The sequence below is a fragment of the Zootoca vivipara genome, chromosome 2 (assembly GCF_965207765.1).
Source record: "Zootoca vivipara chromosome 2, rZooViv2.hap1.1, whole genome shotgun sequence".
Lineage (NCBI taxonomy): Eukaryota > Metazoa > Chordata > Lepidosauria > Squamata > Lacertidae > Zootoca > Zootoca vivipara.
The window spans coordinates 19,601,185-19,620,878 of NC_142584.1; the positions used below are offsets into that span (position 1 = coordinate 19,601,185).

General features: G+C 44.7%; 1 protein-coding gene across 4 annotated transcripts in view; it reads right to left on the reverse strand.

Moving 5' to 3' along the window:
- Window positions 1–19,694, reverse strand: part of TEX2 (testis expressed 2) — an 85,822-nt gene that overhangs the window by 23,447 nt on the left and 42,681 nt on the right. For all 4 annotated transcript variants that reach the window (XM_035103963.3, XM_035103966.3, XM_035103964.3 and 1 more), the window contains exons 2-5: window positions 17,107–18,731; window positions 5,116–5,316; window positions 3,972–4,311; window positions 522–769 (exon numbers count right to left, since the gene is read on the reverse strand). In XM_035103963.3, coding sequence (XP_034959854.3) covers window positions 522–769; window positions 3,972–4,311; window positions 5,116–5,316; window positions 17,107–18,705 — 2,388 coding nt within the window. In that variant the 5' untranslated portion in view covers window positions 18,706–18,731. The remainder of the gene's footprint in view (window positions 1–521; window positions 770–3,971; window positions 4,312–5,115; window positions 5,317–17,106; window positions 18,732–19,694) is intronic.

Consider the following 19,694-nt stretch of genomic DNA (forward strand, 5'->3'; position numbering starts at 1 on the left):
TAAAGTTCTTAACCCACGATACTACTTCCGGGTTAGCAGAGTCTGTAACCCGAGGTGTTTTTAACCCGAGGTGTTTGTAACCCGAGGTACCACTGTATAAGAGAACAAGGGAGGCGTTCATGGTGAGTTCCGGCACCTCTTTTTCTGGAAGAAACAGAACTGGTGTAGACATCATGGGCAAGGGCAGTGGCGGAGCTTCATGGTCCGGCACTGGGGGGCAGAGAGCAGGAGGGGGCGTGACAGGCACCCTATCGAGATCACGCTGCCAGGGGCAGTGCGCTCCCCCCCGCACTCCTCTTCCTCCGCCACTGGGCAAGGGTGCTGCAGCACTACAGAGACACTAGGGAAAGGCACAGCACGATTCAAACTAGACAGAAACTGATGGCGCTAAACGTGGGTTGAGCCCTTGCCAAGCTCACCCTGCCCAACACCAGCATGCAGAGAAACCTCTTGGAAACAACAGAAGTTGAAGGGTGACCATAATATTTCAGTGCAGATCAGTTAATCCTTGTACACCTCACCTTCTTCACAGCTGAAGGGCTGCTGTCGGCACTCTGGACTGGGCTGGCTACAGGGCTCGTCTGTTCTTGTGGAATGCACCTGGCCATATACACGTTGTAATCCAGAAGCATTTTTTGTCTCACGCTGGCCGCCAGTTCCTTCTGCTTTGGCTGGGAGAGAATTTCATCGATGCTCCCTTTGCTGCTGCTGCGGCTGCGGGTCAGAGCTCCAGACTGGCTGTCGGATCGACTGTGTGCTGGCAAGAATCCTAAAGGCCGGGAAGGGAAAAGGCCTCCGTCATTAATAAGTAATCAAATAAGAAACTCAAAGACCATGAAAGTCAGGAGTTTAAGATGCTAAGATTCTAGTGAGAGGCGATGGCTGCAAGGCAAGTCTTAGAAGAGCAGGATGAAAAGCATCGGGTTTTTTGGTTTTTGGTTTTTTTTTACACTAGCAGCCATGAAAGTGGATGCAATAAAAATATCTGCCAAATTTCTGTACATTAAAAATGGGCTTTCATTTAACCATGGGCGCAGTTTGCAGACACCCCCCTCTCACTTCATCTCCTCATATTAAGTCGTCAGTGAAACATTTTTTGAATTTTCACACTGCTGTGCCAGACGGTGCTCCAAGGCAAACGTCAAGCAAAGGGGTTACTTGCAAGTCTTTTCCAGAAGCTTTCATGCATATTATCTTAAAATCAGCAAGGTGGGTTACAGCAATTGCAGGAAGCAACTGCCATGTGGAAGGGAACCACAAGGAAGGAAGACATAAATAGAGGAATTTCCAGGGGAAAGGTAGTCAAGCTGCAGCTGCAACATGGCTGCTTACAGTCCACCCAATTTTGGCTGCATACACACCAAACATTTAAAGCGTGTCTCTTCCCCCAAAGAACACTGGGAACTGTAGTTTGTTAAACATACTAGGAACTGTAGCTCTGTGCGGGATAAACTACAGTTCCCAGGATTCTTGGCCCGGGGGGGGGGATAACATACATTTAAGTGTATGCTGTGTAAGCAGGGCTTTTTTTTCAGGCGGAACTTTCCGAAACTCAGGTGGGCGCCATTGCCATTATAAGAGAACAAGGGAGGTGTTCATGGTGAGTTCCGGCACCTCTTTTTCTAGAAAAATAGCACTGATGCTAAAGAACTTAACCATACAATGGGAAAAAGGTTCCCGTCAGGTTTATATAATGAGCAGAAAGCTATACCTATCCCCATGGATTTTTAGCAAAAATTCTCCTCCTCTGCTTAATACACCTGGGTGAGTGAAGCTATAAGAAAGGAAAAGCCCCTTGATAGAGGCAGCAGTGTGGATACGCCTTCATAGGCTATGAGAAAAGGAAAAAACTCTGAATGACATTGCAAACAGAGTAATTACCAAAGAAATCCTGATTTGGGCCAAGCAGAGCAGAGGAACAGATCTACCACCACATGCAAGAAAACCCCCTAGCAATAGCGCTCTCTCTGCTCGCATGGCTGTAGCTTGGACTTCTGCCAAAGCAAAGCCCATCCCAGCTGGCAGGATTCTTCTATGGTGGCAGAGGCTGGTGGAAAGGCAACTATACCCAGTCCTAACCTGCTCCATCATTCATGTTGGAAGCAAGAGGGTATAGGATTGCACTGTTAATTTCAAATCAATAGAAGGAGCAGATAAAATGCCTCTAAATAAAAATTCTGTAAATTCAGCAGGTTATGCAAACCTGACAAATCTGCATGAATTGAATTTGTATATTTGTACTAGCTGGCCCTGCACGCGTTGCTGTGCGTTAGTCTGTGAAATGGAGGGTAATAGCCCCGCTTCAGATCCCCCTGAGCCTCAGAGTCCCCCTGAGTCGAGGCGAGACACTGTGGAGAGGGCAGGTTTCATCCCTGTGTCCCCCCCCTGTTCTGACCCATTACGTATCCCTGCCCTCTATTGCCCCTCCCCCTTACCTCCACTTGGCCTAGTCTGGAAAGCGGCCTAGTCTGCAAAGCCGAGGTGAGATATTGTGGAGAGGGCAGGTTTCATCCCTAATGGCCGCCTGTGTGGTTTAAGTTGCTTGGTTGATGATGATGTCATTTGGTTTGTGGGTGTGGCTTAGATTTCTCAGGAAGGGAGGGGGTGTACTGTGGGAGGAATTCCACTTGAGGGCGCTGTTTGACTTGGTGGAAAAGCGGGTCAAATCCTGCCGAGGTGTGTGATTTGAGGTTTTTCATGTCCCCTACAACCCTCGGGGAGTGGCCTGGATCGCTGTGTCAAAATTTCAGGACGATCGGTCAAGCAGTTACGGAGAACATAGCGGCCGTCAATTTCAAGATTTTTACATTTATATATATATATATATAGATTAATTTCATAAAACAGGCAAGGACTACCCATCACAGGTAATAGAAATGTTGATTTTGAACAATGGCAGGGAATGTGCTAACCCAGGGGAAGGATTTTGTCCTGCATTTGGTGAATTGACATCACCTAATGCTTAGCAGAACTGCCTAAACTTCCCTTGGTTCCTATTTTATTTTATTGATGCATTATGCACTCTAAGGTTCAAATTATGGCCAAATTTCTAGATTCTACATCTATATTGCTAAATGACATCAGAGCTAACTTAGGCACGCTGTAAGCTGCCAACATTTTGTTCTGCAAATATTTTAAAAGAGGGAAGAAAGATTTGTGATGGGAGAGGAAGGGTGAAATAAAAAAAGGCCTGATTAAAAATTAATGTCTGCTTGCCGCATTCGATTTTAAAATTACACATCTTAAGCAGTGTGTCTGATGTTTCTTGCTAATGTAACTTTAGAACATTTAGATTCATGCAAGCTTCAGTCTGTGTTATGGCCTCAACATTTTTCCTAAATATTTTTCTCTGAATAGTGACTGATACACACCTGATCATTCTAAAGAAACAGCAGCGTGTTTTACAAAATGACACCAATTAAATAAAATAAGGTCAGAAGCGCTCTAGAAGAGTATACCTACAAACACACACACCCCCAAGACACTTGAAAACAGAACGTCCAAACATTTTACAAGGCCCTTTTAAAGAGAAAACCCAACCTTTTAAAGAGAAATTGTCGAGCCGATAGAAGGGCAAATTCATTTGCCCTACAAAGTTCACACAAATTTGCTGACGGTCAGACACTACTTTATATTTTTCCTTTAGGAAAGATTTTTTTTTAATAGCAGTGAACGTGCTAGCAGATACCCTAAGCTCTATTTCCACTCAAAAGGCTCATTTTGACTCCGTGCAGCAAAGTACATATGGTAGGATATTAAAATGCAGATAGTTAAAAATGGATTACTAAATGCACGACTCTGGGAGGAGTTAAATTGCCCCCAGACTGCAGTCTAGACATGTTCTGTTTAACACACTGAATGCCCAAATGTTCCTTCTGGAATATATGCCACTTCCAATGAATCTTTTATAAGCTGGTATTTTGAGCTCGCTACAAGAAGAATCTTAATAATATGAGAGAACAGGGTCCTACCAGGCTTTTGTCCACACACAGCAATTGGCTTTTTCCCTTCAGATTTCAATTTGGAAGCCAGGAGGAACCTCCGAAACCATTCCTCCTTCTCCCTACCAGTCCTCCCAAAGAGATAAAGCACTTGGTCCTTCTGAGTAATGGACTTTGATCCATCCTGAGGTTGCCTCTTGGGTTCTTCACTGCTCGCTTCCACTTTTTCTACGGTGGGCTTCTCTTCCGAGGTCTCTTTGTCAGCCTGGGCTTTAGCCATGAAGTCATCTTGTCTCCCAAGCTCAATGCAAATAGGATATTTTTTGTTCCAGATTCTTTTCCGGGCCAAACTTTTGGGTACCAGGTGAATCTGGAAAACAAGTTGTGAATTCATTTCATTGGCCCACCACACCGGGCAGGGAAATTCAGAACAGTAGGCATTCATTGAATACGTAATCAATTGCAAACAATGGTGGACAGGGACCCTCATTTCCCATTTGGTCTTCCTGAGCTCTAGGATTCTTTCCTAGAGTTCACAGAAAGCCTGGGAAGGCTTGGCCCAGAGGAGCCTGGGAAGGCTTGGCCCATCAGTCCCTCTGCTACTTTAACACAAGTAGACAATGTGAGTCTCAACATATTCAAGGCCCTACATGGTAAATTCAACTGAACGACATAGGCAATGGCATGTCTGCATGGACCCCTAAAAATATCAGTTACATTACCGTATGTCAGTATACTTAGGCACCATCACCAAATAACCCATTTTTAGCTGATTACTTTGGTCTATTGATCCCATTATTGTGTAATAATTCTCAAGAAAACTCCACAGCTGATTCCAAAGGGATGTAGCCAATGGTGGTTTTGTGGTAGAAGAAAGCACTGATACGCATACAAGGCAAGGCACCCAGTTTTCCCTAGTTCCCCTTGCTGTCTTTGAAGATGGAGGCAGCAACATTGTGAAAATTCAGCATTGGTATTTAGAAAGGGGGAAATTAGATATTTAGGCAGACACGGGGATAACACTGAAGACAGAATCTCTATGTTCTCAACACACACACCTTTACCAATATACATAGCTCTCACACCAACACACATAAATATTAAACACATGACATCATGCTACGAGTTTTCCTACCCCGCTGTTTCCTACCCATAGACTTTCATTGGAGCTCACCTTGCTTTCTGTAAGATCAAAAATTTTCTGGCTAATGTATGTGACTTCCGGCTTGGCTTCATTGTAAATAGCCCTTCTGGAAATATTTTTGTTGGGGTTCGAAAGTCTCAAGGTGCTTCCTTCAAGTCTCACGAAGACAGAGTGAGTCAGTGTAGCGTGGTATGTCTCTGGATCGTAGTTATGGATCTCATTCATCCAGCCCTGGAGAAGACACAGGCATTTTATTAAAAGGCGATTCAGAACAGTTTCCAAGGCTAATTTAAAATATCAGCCACTGAAAGCCTAAATCCAACAGAACAAGGTCAAACTACAGACGAGACAAAATTAAGGTTCTGTACGGCAGCCACCTAGAGCGCTGCAGGGAGGAACCAATTCCTGCCTTTCCATAGTGTGTCAACCTCATCTGTGCCATAATCCTCGAAGAGTAAATACATTTTGACACAGAGCCAGAGCAGGTTGGAGCAGGTTAATGGCAAGCTCAAGAACCTAGAAAGAAACCCTGGAAAGCTCCTTATCTCTAGGACCTTCTAAGTGTAGAATTAAACGATTTGCAGCAGGGCAGAAAGGACTGAAGGCGGTTAACCTGCCCACGCTTAAAAGTGAATGGAGGATGTGGTAAAAGTGGTACAAAAGGACTCACTGAGACTCTTGCTTGCTAGCCCTGCAGGTAAGTCAGAGTGTGCGGTTGAATGTTGCTCTGAAGCAAGGCCTCCATCAATGATATCTTAGAATGGCAATGACATCCACCTGAGAGGTGCCGGAACCCACCTGACAAGTTCTGGCTGGGGGGAAAGCCAAGGCCTTCACCATCCCCACTCACTCACTCACCTCCCCCAAATCCTGGGGATTCCTGGCAAGCAAAACACCCAGGAGCAAAGCACCCAGGATACTTAATGGACCTGCTTCCTCTTGTCTCCTCTCCCAAGTGCTACAAAAACATGTGATCTGTATACTATCGGAACAAAGGGGTCAGTAATTCTGATATGTCCAATAGCTCCTGGCAACGGCGTGGAGCTCAGGAGGCCTCTGCTATGCAAACTGAAGTTTAGGCATGGCCCATAGTCTCCAAAGAAGGGGGATCCCCCAACACACACAAACGCTTGGCACCATTTCCCTAGCTACAGAAGAGAACAAAACAGCCTCTGTACGCCTGAAGCTCTTGGCTACATGGCTAGTGTCCCGTAAGAGCATCATGAATCCATTGCACAAGACAGATGCAACATTAAGGCAAAATATGCTCACTGAGAGCAACAGAAAAGATCCCCCAGCAGAATACCACTCTATAGCAGGAAATGAAAGTCTTACCAAAGAGCTATGCTTCTCTAGAATCAGATTACCTTTGCGACAGGAACACATGGTTACAAAAATGTAATTCAGACCAGTTTCCCCATTGCTTCCCCCAACAACCCGGTAGTCCTGTCTTCATTTCAATTTAACTGGGTAATGGAATTAGATTAACCACATGCTGCTCGACTGATTTATTACACCTGTTGGCTCAGGTTTTATAGTTAGAATAAGTGGATTAAGCTCTGCCAGTCTAACCACATTAGAAATCCATCCCACTCCTTTAATCAGTTTGTGAACAGAAAAACAGCACACCTTCATTTCTTCGACACTCTGAGTGTTATTGGTTAGACCTGGGGTGGGGTGGGGTGGGGCGACAATGACAAGGCAACCTTTTCCAGCTACAAATCTTTCAGATCTCCCATATCCATGCCCAGTTCTCGAGTCATCTTGCAGCCACTTTTCTCAAACTACAGGTGAACAGTATTTATAAAGCAGCAGGTTCCCCTACATTATTCATGCCAAAAGCTGTCAACCACCGCTGGTCTGTATCAAGCAAGCAGTGCTCGGACTGTCAATACGAAAACGGTACTTAACGTTCTCAGAAGTAATTGCATAAATTGATTCCAGAAGGAATTGTATGAAGATGTACAAAAATATCACAAACATTCAAAATACGGAAAAATGACATTTGAAAGGCAGAACGAGTAAAAACGAATCAGTCTCTTACTCAATAGAACAAGTAGAGTCCCTGGAGGTGCAGATCAGAAGCAAATGTTTCCATAACTCACCACCGTTTTGTAATCAAAACATTTATTACTATTAACATCCTGGTCATATTCAGAAGCATGTCTTGCTGCTTCACATCCCTGAATGCTGCTTCTCCCCTGGGCCTACCCAAAATGCTCTCTGAACATAGGAACGAGGATGTGAGGGGAAAAGCTACCGTATCATACAGGTGAAACTCAGAAAATCAGAATATTGTTGAAAAGTGCAATTTATTTCAGTAATGCAACTTAAAAGGTGAAACCAATATATGAGATAGATGCATGACATGCAAAGCAAGATATGTCAAGCCTTTATTCGTTGTAACTGTAATTATTTGTCGTTAGGCGGGTCAATTATAAATGGAATGTAATTAATGAAATTTAATAGCGATGTTTATTTTTGTTTAATCTTGTATTATTGTAACTGTTTTATTACTGTGGAATTTCCAACAGAAAGCATTTGTAAAAATTAAAAGAAAAAGAAAAACTTTTCGACGGTATTCTAATTTTACCGAGTTTCACCTGTAGAACCACTCTTTCTTGTGTTCTTGATTTCCACAGCAAGGGACTTTTCATCTGTGAAAGTTTTCAAAGGTGCTACCCTATCCAGTTTTCTGCAGCCATTCTCCAGGCAAACTGTACCAGGTACAGGTCCAAGATATGATCTTGGGCTGCCCTTGCTAGCTAAGCTAAACCTTGTCGGTTGCCAACTTCTTCTGTTCCTCCCCTTTCCCTGCCAAGGAATCGCCACTCCAGTCTTTCCTAGGATAAAGACAGGATGAGAACATGTAGACTAAGCCAGCTAATGCCCTTTCAATGGTGCTTTATGAGGTATTTTGAGAACAACACTTTGAAACCCACTGCTTTTTAACACAGCATTTCTGCAGCAGCTACTTTCTGCATTAGAATGGCGAGTGCAGATTTACATAGTTGCCTTAGTTCTAGGTACTTGACATCCATCAAATTTCTGCTTTCGTTAAATTCAATGGAACATTAAAAGTGGTATTTTGTGCATAACTGCAATGCCGGATTAAACCCTATGGAGGCCCCTTGGAAGTCAAAATCTTGGGGGGCCCCTTGCAAGAGTGACAACAATCAAGATCAAATCGATATTATTTTGACCCCTTGTCAGGGGGGCCACAAAATGCATGGGGCTCATAGGCCAGTGTCTACTGTACCTATTCAGTAATCCGGCCTAAATAATTTCTGGCACAAAGTTTCATGAGCCAGAGCTCACTTCACCAAATGCTACAGTCCAGGGAAGCTTATGTGACAAATCTATTAGCCTTTCTAGTGCCACAGAGTCCTTTTCTATGTTTGCTGTAATAGGGTCGGGCCTATTTCAAAAAGTGAAAAAACCCGGACACAAAAGTTGTTGAGCTTCCAACACGGGCTGCCATACTTTCAGCTACTTCCGCCTGAATACCAGCCGTGTCCAGGAAATTCCGGATGTACAGCAACCCTAGCTGTAACACAGTTAACCCTCTGGAATTAAAATCAACACAATTCATGAACACCCGCCGAATTATATTTTGAATTAGCATTATTTATTAATTACACTTATATACCGCCCTATATACCGCAGGTCTTGGGGAGGTTCAATCTCAGATTTCTGCATTTCACTCTGGACTAGAAAGGCACAGAAATAATTCTCTTATCACTTACTTACACTAAAAGTGTCAAGGTAACAATTGTGTAGTGCCTGGCAGTGGGTAGGTACACTTTCCTGGTGTGGGTGGATTACTCCCTATGGATATTTGAACATTATGAATCATACTGGGTGACGCATATATCTCCAATAAGCCTGCTCACAGAGACGCTGAGGAAAAACATATCATGCAAATCCGAGCAGGATAATACGCAACACAGATCTGACAAAGGATGCCTAGCAGGAAGTGCAACCTAAGCTGCCGCAAGCAGGGCAGGAGCAGAATAGAACTCTTCTCCCGATTCTAGAGGCAATATCCTCCCTGAATTTGTCTAATTTGCCTTCAAAGCCACCCATGGCCATCACCACATCTTGTGCCGGCAAATGCCACAGTTAGCTGTGCCTTGTGTGAATAAGTAACTTGATTTTGTCTGTTCCTTATCCTCTCACCTTTCAGCTTTGTTTAGTGGGGTAGGAGAGCTGCCGGGGGGGGGGGATCACATCTGGCAACCAATGCGCCCCTTTGGTTTCAGACAGTACACATGGGCAGGCGAGCCTGGAAAGCCCGGAACACAAATTTTCATGGCCGTCTAGCACAGGCATCCCCAAACTGTGGCCCTCCAGATGTTTTGGCCTACAACTCCCATGATCCCTAGCTAACAGGACCAGTGGTTGGGGAATTTGGAAACTGTAGTCCAAAACATCTGGAGGGCCGAAGTTTGGGGATGCCTGGTCTAGCAGCTATGGTGCCACATTTACCAGAAGTCATGTATTTAGCGTTAACTCTGGAAGTGTATACTTGATTCTGACCAAACGAAGCCTCCTGATATACCGCATACCGTATTTTTTGCTCCATAAGACACACTTTCCCCTCCCAAAAAGGAAGGGGGGAAAGTCCGTGCATCCTATGGAGCGAATGCCAGAGCCAGAACACAGCGGGAAAGCAGCTCTTGGGCTGCTTCCATGACATCCTTCCTTCCATCCTCCCTTCTCCCTCCCTCCCTCCCTCCCTCCCTCCCTCCCTCCCTCCCTCCCTCCCTCCCTCCCTCCCTCTCTTTCTCTTTCTTTCTTTCTTTCTTTCTTTCTTTCTTTCTTTCTTTCTTTCTTTCTTTCTTTCTTTCTTTCTTTCTTTCTTTCTTTCTCTCTCTCCCCCCTTCCTTCCTTCTCTTTCTCTTCCCTCCCTCCCTCCCCTTCTCTCTCTCTCTCATCCCTTCCTTCCTTCCAACCTTCCCTCTCTCTTTCACCCCTTCCTTCCTTGTCTCTCTTTCTTTCTCTCTCTCACCCCTTCCTTCCCTCCCTCTTCCAACTTGAATAAAACATGGGGGGCAAGTAAGCCCCACCTCACATACTGTATCAGCCTTTCTCAACCTGTGGGTCCCCAGATGTTGTTGAACTACAACTCCCATCGCCCCTAGCTAGCAAGGCCAGAGCTCAGGGATGATGGGAGTTGAAGGATGATGGGAGTTGTAGTCCAACAACATGTGGGGACCCACAAGTTGAGAACCGCTGCAAGTGATCTCAAGACAAAGTGCATGCACACTATATGAATGACAGTGCCCATCAACATGGGGGGGGACAACTTCCTCAAATATTTAATGGGGGGAGGCAAAGGCACCTTGGCCTCTAGGAGTTGGCTGCTATGCCTAGGGCAATTCAAGAAAGCAATTTTTTTTCTTGTTTTCCTCCTCTAAAAACTAGGTGCGTCCTATGCTCAAGTGCATCTTATGGAACGAAAAATATGGTGTATAGTGCTCTAGGAGGCTTAATATACAAAATATAGTGATTTTACGCACCTGTATATAGCTACCCTTAACTGCCTTTTTTCTCGCTTTTATAAATGATCTTTATTGAGATTTTATATGAAGCAAATATGAAACAAAATTAACAGACCAAAGAACACTAGACAATGTCTGGTAGAGTAGTTCAAAATGTCACAGTGTATATCAATAGAAGAAAAGGGGGAAAAAACATAAGAAATAACAGTCAAACTCGGGGAGGAGCCAGAGTTGACTAAAAATTAGGGTTGCCATATTTCAATCAGTGAACATCTGGGCACAAAAGTTGCTGAGGTTTTTTTGGGGGGGGCACAGGTTTTTTGGGGGGAGTTGTTGAGCATAATCATCTCGGAAACTAGAAAGCCCCACTTTCCACCATACTGATCTGTGGAGGTGTGAGCTGGAACGAGAGGTACAGTGGCAACACAGCCACCTTTATAAAATTAAGAGAGTTTTTGTACATTAAACCCGACCCAACGTCCCCTTTTGGAACAGTGAGATCTTAATCAAATGTGGACCAAGCACAAAAATGAGGTCATTTGCTCGAACATTTTCATACCCCAATAGCATTAAAAAATTGGGATGCCTCAACAGGACATGGAAGTTTAGGGTGGCCTCCAACTAAAGTTTGCTCAAAGAAGACATACTGAAAATAAACACGACTCGGTTAGGTCCACTAATTTCATGGGGTCTACTCTGAGCAAAACGGGTTGAATATTGCCCTGTTGTTGTTGTTGTTTAGTCGTTTAGTCGTGTCCGACTCTTCGTGACCCCATGGACCATAGCACACCAGGCACTCCTGTCTTGCACTGCCTCCCACAGTTTGGTCAAACTCATGTTCGTAGCTTCGAGAACACTGTCCAACCATCTTGTCCTCTGTCGTCCCCTTCTCCTTGTGCCCTCCATCTTTCCCAGCATCAAGGTCTTTTCCAAGGATTCTTCTCTTCTCATGAGGTGGCCAAAGTATTGGAGCCTCAGCTTCACGATCTGTCCTTCCAGGGAGCACTCAGGGCTGATTTCCTTAAGAATGGATAGGTTTGATCTTCTTGCAGTCCATGGGACTCTCAAGAGTCTCCTCCAGCACCATAATTCAAAAGCATCAACTCTTCGGCGATCAGCCTTCTTTATGGTCCAGCTCTCACTTCCATATATCACTACTGGGAAAACCATAGCTTTAACTATACGGACCTTTGTCGGCAAGGTGATGTCTCTGCTTTTTAAGATGCTGTCTAGGTTTGTCATTGCTTTTCTCCCAAGAAGCAGGCGTCTTTTAATTTCGTGACTGCTGTCACCATCTGCAGTGATCAAGGAGCCCAAGAAAGTAAAATCTCTCACTGCCTCCATTTCTTCCCCTTCTATTTGCCAGGAGGTGATGGGACCAGTGGCCATGATCTTGGTTTTTTTGATGTTGAGCTTCAGACCATATTTTGCGCTCTCCTCTTTCACCCTCATTAAAAGGTTCTTTAATTCCTCCTCACTTTCTGCCATCAAGGTTGTGTCATCTGCATATCTGAGGTTGTTGATATTTCTTCCGGCAATCTTAATTCCGGCTTGGGATTCATCTAGTCCAGCCTTTCGCATGATGAATTCTGCATATAAGTTAAATAAGCAGGGAGACAATATACAACCTTGTCGTACTCCTTTCCCAATTTTGAACCAATCAGTTGTTCCATATCCAGTTCTAACTGTAGCTTCTTGTCCCACATAGAGATTTCTCAGGAGACAGATGAGGTGATCAGGCACTCCCATTTCTTTAAGAACTTGCCATAGTTTGCTGTGGTCGACACAGTCAAAGGCTTTTGCATAGTCAATGAAGCAGAAGTAGACGTTTTTCTGGAACTCTCTAGCTTTCTCCATAATCCAGCGCATGTTTGCTATTTGGTCTCTGGTTCCTCTGCCCTTTCGAAATCCAGCTTGCACTTCTGGGAGTTCTCGATCCACATACTGCCTAAGCCTGCCTTGTAGAATTTTAAGCATAACCTTGCTAGCGTGTGAAATGAGCGCAATTGTGCGGTAGTTGGAGCATTCTTTGGCACTGCCCTTCTTTGGAATTGGGATGTAGACTGATCTTCTCCAATCCTCTGGCCATTGCTGAGTTTTCCAAACTTGCTGGCATATTGGGTGTAGCACCTTAACAGCATCATCTTTTAAGATTTTAAATAGTTCAGCTGGAATATCATCACTTCCACTGGCCTTGTTATTAGCAGTGCTTTCTAAGGCCCATTTGACTTCACTCTCCAAGATGTCTGGCTCAAGGTCAGCAACCACACTACCTGGGGTGTACGAGACCTCCATATCTTTCTGGTATAATTCCTCTGTGTATTCTTGCCACCTCTTCTTGATGTCTTCTGCTTCTGTTAGGTCCTTACCACTTTTGTCCTTGATTATGGTAATCTTTGTACGAAATGCTCCTTTCATATCTCCAATTTTCTTGAACAGATCTCTGGTTTTCCCCATTCTATTGTTTTCCTCTATTTCTTTGCATTGCTCATTTAAGAAGACCCTCTTGTCTCTCCTTGCTGTTTTTTGGAAATCTGCATTCAGTTTCCTGTATCTTTCCCTATCTCCCTTGCATTTTGCTTGCCTCCTCTCCTCCGCTATTTGTAAGGCCTCGTTGGATAGCCATTTTGCTTTCTTGCATTTCCTTTTCCTTGGGATGGTTTTCGTTGCTGCCTCCTGTATAATGTTACGAGCCTCCATCCATAGTTCTTCAGGCACTCTGTCCACCAAATCTAAATCCTTAAACCTGTTCCTCACTTCCACTGTGTATTCATAAGGGATTTGATTTAGATTGTATCTTACTGGCCCAGTGGTTTTTCCTACTTTCTTCAGTTTAAGCTGGAATTTTGCTATAAGAAGCTGATGATCTGAGTTACAGTCAGCTCCAGGTCTTGTTTTTGCTGACTGTATAGAGCTTCTCCATCTTTGGCTGCAGAGAATATAATCAATCTGATTTCGATGCTGCCCATTTGGTGATATCCATGTGTAGAGTCTTCTCTTGTGTTGTTGGAAGAGAGTGTTTGTGATTACCAGCTTGTTCTCTTGACAGAACTCTATTAGCCTTTGCCCTGCTTCATTTTGAACTCCAAGGCCAAACTTGCCAGTTGTTCCTTTTATCTCTTGATTCCCTACTTTAGCATTCCAATCCCCTGTAATGAGAAGAACATCCTTCTTTGGTGTCATTTCTAGAAGGTGTTGTAGGTCTTCATAGAATTGGTCAATTTCACTTTCTTCAGCACCGGTAGTTGGTGCATAAACTTGGATTACTGTGATGTTAAAAGGTCTGCCTTGGATTCGTATCGAGATCATTCTGTCATTTTTGAGATTGCATCCCATTACAGCTTTTGCTACTCTTTTGTTGACTATGAGGGCCACTCCATTTCTACTACAGGATTCTTGCCCACAGTAGTAGATATGATAGTCACCCGAACTGAATTCGCCCATTCCCTTCCATTTTAGTTCACTGATGCCCAGGATGTCGATATTTATTCTTGTCATCTCATTTTTGACCACATCCAGCTTACCTCCACTCATGGTTCTTACATTCCAGGTTCCTATGCAATATTTTTCTTTACAGCATCGGACTTTCCTTTCGCTTCCAGGCATATCCGCAACTGAGCGTCCTTTCGGCTTTGGCCCAGCCGCTTCATCAGCTCTGAATCTACTTGTACTTGTCCTCCGCTCTTCCTCAGTAGCATGTTGGACGCCTTCCGACCTGAGGGGCTCATCTTCCAGCGTCATAACTTTTATATGCCTGTTGTCTTTGTCCATGGAGTTTTCTTGGCAGGGATACTGGAGTGGCTTGCCAGTTCCTTCTCCAGGTGGATCACGTTTAGTCAAAACTCTCCACTATGACCTGTCCATCTTGGGTGGCCCTGCATGGCATAGCTCATAGCTTCTCTGAGTTATTCAAGCCCCTTCGCCACAACAAGGCATTGATCCATGAAGGGGGAATATTGCCCTAAGCTTCCTCAAACACTCTACTGCCAGAAGAACTTGCCAGGCAACAGCAGGAAAATTAAGCCACAGCCCTTATCACATAAACATACAGAAAACTGAACAATGGGCTACATTGTGTGATTGCCACATGTGCTATTGCGGCAACCCTCTTAAAAAGCAAATCCTTTGCAGTACTGGAAAATTCTTCTGAAAGAAAAAAAAAAGAAGACACTGTGAAGCCTCTTCAGAAATTAAGAACACCAACATATCACTTCAGTAAACAGACTTATGCTCATTCCTTTGCTTGCAAGATCCTTCAACGAACAGCAATGCCGAAGAAAGCTTTAACAATCTTTTGCCACAAGAAATTCAGTCTAGCACTGTGAAAGTGTGGTCACAACCTTCCCGGCTCCGCAAATTTGCCTCTAATCTGTACCTGTCATGGCAGCAGCTCAATGGAACGAATAAAAAGTCCATTTCCCCTATGGGCACCATCCTCTTTCCAAAGCAGAGATAATTTGAAAGTCCGTTCCAAGTCCATGACACCTAGAGCTTCCCAAAACAGACGTCTGCTGCAATCCATGCCATTAAAAACAACAGCACCCTGGGCTCAGCACATACAAAAGGGCACAGCTTAACTGTGAAGGGCAGAAACAACAACGACAACATAAACGTCCCTGGACAGTCTCTTTTCGCAAACCAGCCGAAACCATTGAGCATGAGTTGGAAAAGTACAATCTGCAGTTTCTGTTATGGTTCAGCCTTGCAGTGTGCAGGCAGGAGAAAGGATGAGACCCCCAAATTCAGATGGGTGGGGCATAAATAATGAAATTATTATTATTATTATTATTACTATTACTATTATTATGTAGCGAGTGAGAGAAGAACAATTTCTGCTCCCTTATCTATTTTTGCTGGAATTCTCTGAATTTACCCCCTGCCCCTCTACTTTGCGAGGAAGGCCCCAAGGCTCCCAACACATGGCCTGTATCATGTGCTGATTTCTCTCACACGTGTGACTCAAACCCTCACAATTTAAAAAAATTTCTTCAGTAGCACCTTAAAGACCAACTAAGTTTATATTTTGGTATGAGCTTTCGTGTGCATGCACACTTCTTCAGATACACCTGAAGAAGTGTGCATGCACACGAAAGCTCATACCAAAATATAAACTTAGTTGGTCTTTAAGGTGCTACTGAAGGAATTTTTTTATTTTGCTTCGACTCAGACCAACACGGCTACCTACCTGTAACCTCACAATTTAATTACCATTTTACACATAAATGTATAAATGGACTGGAGTACCATACCTTGGATCTCGAACGCCTTGGTGCTCAGGAGTTTTGGCTCCCGAACACCGCAAACCTGGAAGTGAGCTTTCCGGTTTGTGAACATTCTTTGGAACCTGAACATTCGACGGGCCTTCCATGGCTTCTGATTGGCTGCAGGAGCTTCCTGCAGCCAATCGGAAACCACGCTTTGGTTTCTGAACATTTTGGAAGTCAAATGGACTTCCAGAACGGATTCCATTTGACTTCCAAGGTACGACTGTACTTCACTTTAAATAGGCACCATCTTTTCTTTCAGCCTCTTAAGACTGTTTCCTGTCTTTTCCACTTGGGCCCTTCCTATAGCCTTTTGAGAACAAAGCCTGGGCTGGCAGTGCTCCTGCTAATTCTTCCAACCACTTTTCCACATCCCAAGGGCTTTTGAAGAGGACACTGGATACAGTAAACTGAGCCCTCGAGGCAAGATGCTGAAAATGCACTCCACTCCAGTTTGGCCCTACCTTGCCCCATGAAAAAAGGGGGCACAGGAAGGCTTCAGCTCCCTTTCCTGCTCTGGATTCTATAGGAATTCAACATGAATCACATTCTAACAAGTGGGTTTCACTGCCATCATGCATATTAGGAGCCTCATAAGCTGCAGAGCGTGTATGAAAGCCACTATTGCCCAAGCGAACAGCGAAGCCAAGTTTACACTGCCAGAACAATTGGCTCTCAGACGCATGTTCCTGTTGTGCTCCAAATGAATTATATAACTCTGTAACAATTTAGGCTCCCAATTCAGGCTCCCATGGCCTGATCTGTGTGGCCAGAGACACACAGGGCAGCAGCCATTAGACCACCCTATTAATCTTCCAGTTACACAGCCATCCCATGGTAAACATATACAAATTGCACTAGAAAAGAACTATTACATCCTGCATCACTTCCAAGAACCACATTAATCCCCACACCCCTCAGTATGGCTTGAAGTAAATTTGTTATGATACAGCATGGGTAGCCAAACTAAGGCCCAGGAGCTGGATCCGGCCCAATCGCCTTCTCAACCTGGCCCGCGGACGGTCCGGGAATCAGCGTGTTTTTACATGAGTAGAATGTGTCCTTTTATTTAAAATGCATCTCTGGGTTATTTGTGGGGCATAGGAATTCGTTCATTCCCCCCCCCCCAATATATATAGCCCGGCCCCCCACAAGGTCTGAGGGACAGTGGACCGGCCCCCAGCTGAAAAACTTTGCTGACCCCTGTGATACAGGATCAAGTGCATCTCTAAAAGTTAGAAGCAGTTGCTCACCTTCAATATCTCAGGTTCCTGGATGTCCAGAGGCTGCATATTCAATTGCTTGTTCCAATACCTATGTGGCCTGTTACCTCCAGAACTTGGTGTAAAAAGCCAAATGACACAGATAGCAATCATAAATCCCACGGCAACTCCCAAAAAGAGTCCGCTGAAGTAACTGGGAAGAGGGAGAATAAGGTAGGCATAGATCAACATTGTGAGAAAGTACAATGTTTTCATGGGAAGTTTAGGCTGTCGCACATGTAGTTCAGGGCCACCTTCACCTCTGAAAGGTGAGACAGATGTTTCCTCAGGCCTCCCCGTCGCCTTCAGGGAGCTTTCGAAAGGTTTCTCAGGTTTACCCTCATCCTCTATCAAACAGAAGTCTTCGGAATACAGTTCACAGAACTCCTCGTCCTCTTTGCTCGCCAGAGCAGACAGAGAACATCTTTCAAGTACCAGTGAAGTCTTCAAACTGGGGTCCTTTGTGCTTAACAATGGGGAGCTTCTTCTGTCGGCCTCTTTTGCAGGCTCCTCCACTGCGTTCTGCGACTGCTTAGCACTCTTACATATACTGGAGTCGCTGCCGTAGAAGTCCCCTTCGGAATCGCATTCCTCCTCCTTAATGCTATAGTTGTTATTGCTTTCCAGATGGCCATTCATGCTGGAGAGATTGGACAGTTCTGAAGCACTTGAAGATAAGGCTTTGGGCCTGTGGCTACTACTCTCGTCACCCATGATTTTGCTGAGGAGCTGAAAAGGCTCGTAGATCACCTCCGAGAAGCGTCTCTTTGTGTCCTCGATTTTGGCCTCCATTTCGGGCACTTTAAAAAAAGAACGAGTATCCGACGGAGACGTCAAGGGGGACGAGGGAGCAGTTTTGGAGTCGCCACCTGTACTCCGAGGATGGGTGAACTGCTTGAACAGGTGCAAGTTGAGTTTGGAGTCCGGCGGTTTGTAGGAAACCGCTTCGGGCTCCTGCTTAGAAGTGTCTGTGGAGAGAGACTTCACCAGGGTTTTCATTAACTGCCTGTGCCTCGTGGGTGGAGTGGCCTCTTTTGGTTCGATGTCTGTCGAGAGGGACTTAACTAAACTCATGAAAGGCTTTGAGCCGGCAACAGCGGATGGCATGTTGGTCTTGGAAGGGGAGGGCAATGGAGATGGCGACAGGCTGGTTTTCAGTTCTGAAGGCAACGCCACCCCCGATGAGATGGCGGCATGACTCAAATGCAAGGAGGGCGAAAGAGCTGGTGGCACCACACTGAATACTTGGGTTTCTAAGGGCTTTGCAGTTGGCGAGACGGTGGGGGACGAGACGAGTGGAGGTGCAGCCACATTAAGCGAGGTAGTGGGACCTGAAAAGTCATGGTCACCGTGATCAAAGCACAGGTCTTCCTTAGCTTCAAGTGCAGTTACAATGCTTTGGTTATCCAGTGCCTCGGAGGGGGACTCCATGAACTCTTCTTCCTCCTCCTCTTCCTCCTTCCCAAACGCCGAGAAATGAATGGTGATGGTTTCTCGGGAAACAGACCGCTGAACCTGCACTTTGGGCGCGGGCTGCTTTGAAGACATCTCACCGGTTTTCTCTGCATGGCTACTGTTCAGACTTGTCATTGCAGGTCCCAGAGATGCAACAGGGTCTGTGAAGAGGAAGCCAAATGCAGATCAGGTAGATGAAGATCACAGTTGTAATTAACAAGCTTTTGAATACCACACATGAAAACAAGTTTATTGGCCAAGGGATGGGTGCAAGTTATCATCGCTCACACTTCAGCATATACTTTTTTAGGGGGGGGGGAATCATACCATAAAACCAAAATATGGTTAAGTGGAGAAAAAGCGGTAAATTGTTTACTACCAAGAACTGAGGCCGATTCTCCTAGCCTTTGGGGACCAGTCTGAATGTTTTATTGCTACTGCTGGGAATGGGGTAGGAATGGGAAGAGGGGAGGAGAGAGAAAAAGAACACACCAAACCATAGGTACCATAGGTAACCATGACACAGAAGCAGGATGCTAAAATGCACAGTCTCAAGGAGCATGTCTGATTGAGCCAACTTTGAAGGGGTATTTCTCCCAAAGTAAAATTCCATGTGTTGATCTTTATGTATGAATCATTACCTGTGCACATGCAATGCAAAGGGATGGAAAGGGGGGTGGGGTTAGGCCAAGTTTTAAGAACTGGTCTGTACTTTTACAGGGATACTAAAAGAGTCACTTGGTGTCACTTCAACACAAGCAAAAAAAATTCTACCCGCTTCCAATCAGCACATTGTAAGCAATGACAGAATTGTGTGAGATGATGGATATAGCATTGTTATTTGCCTCTTCAACTGATTTGTCAAATTACAGCCAGTCAAGGTAATTACTGTGATGGTAAAGTACACTCCAGTGATTATAATGGCAAGCAATTAAGATTATTGATGGACAGGATAGGATTTCATAAATCAAAGACGCTCAGTCCTTTTGATTGCATATTAATCTCTTAAAGAACTAACCATATACAGACACATGCTGCATTTGTAGACACACAGCTAAGACCACAATGCAAGGAAATTATAAACACACACACACACACACACACACACACACACACCACTTGTC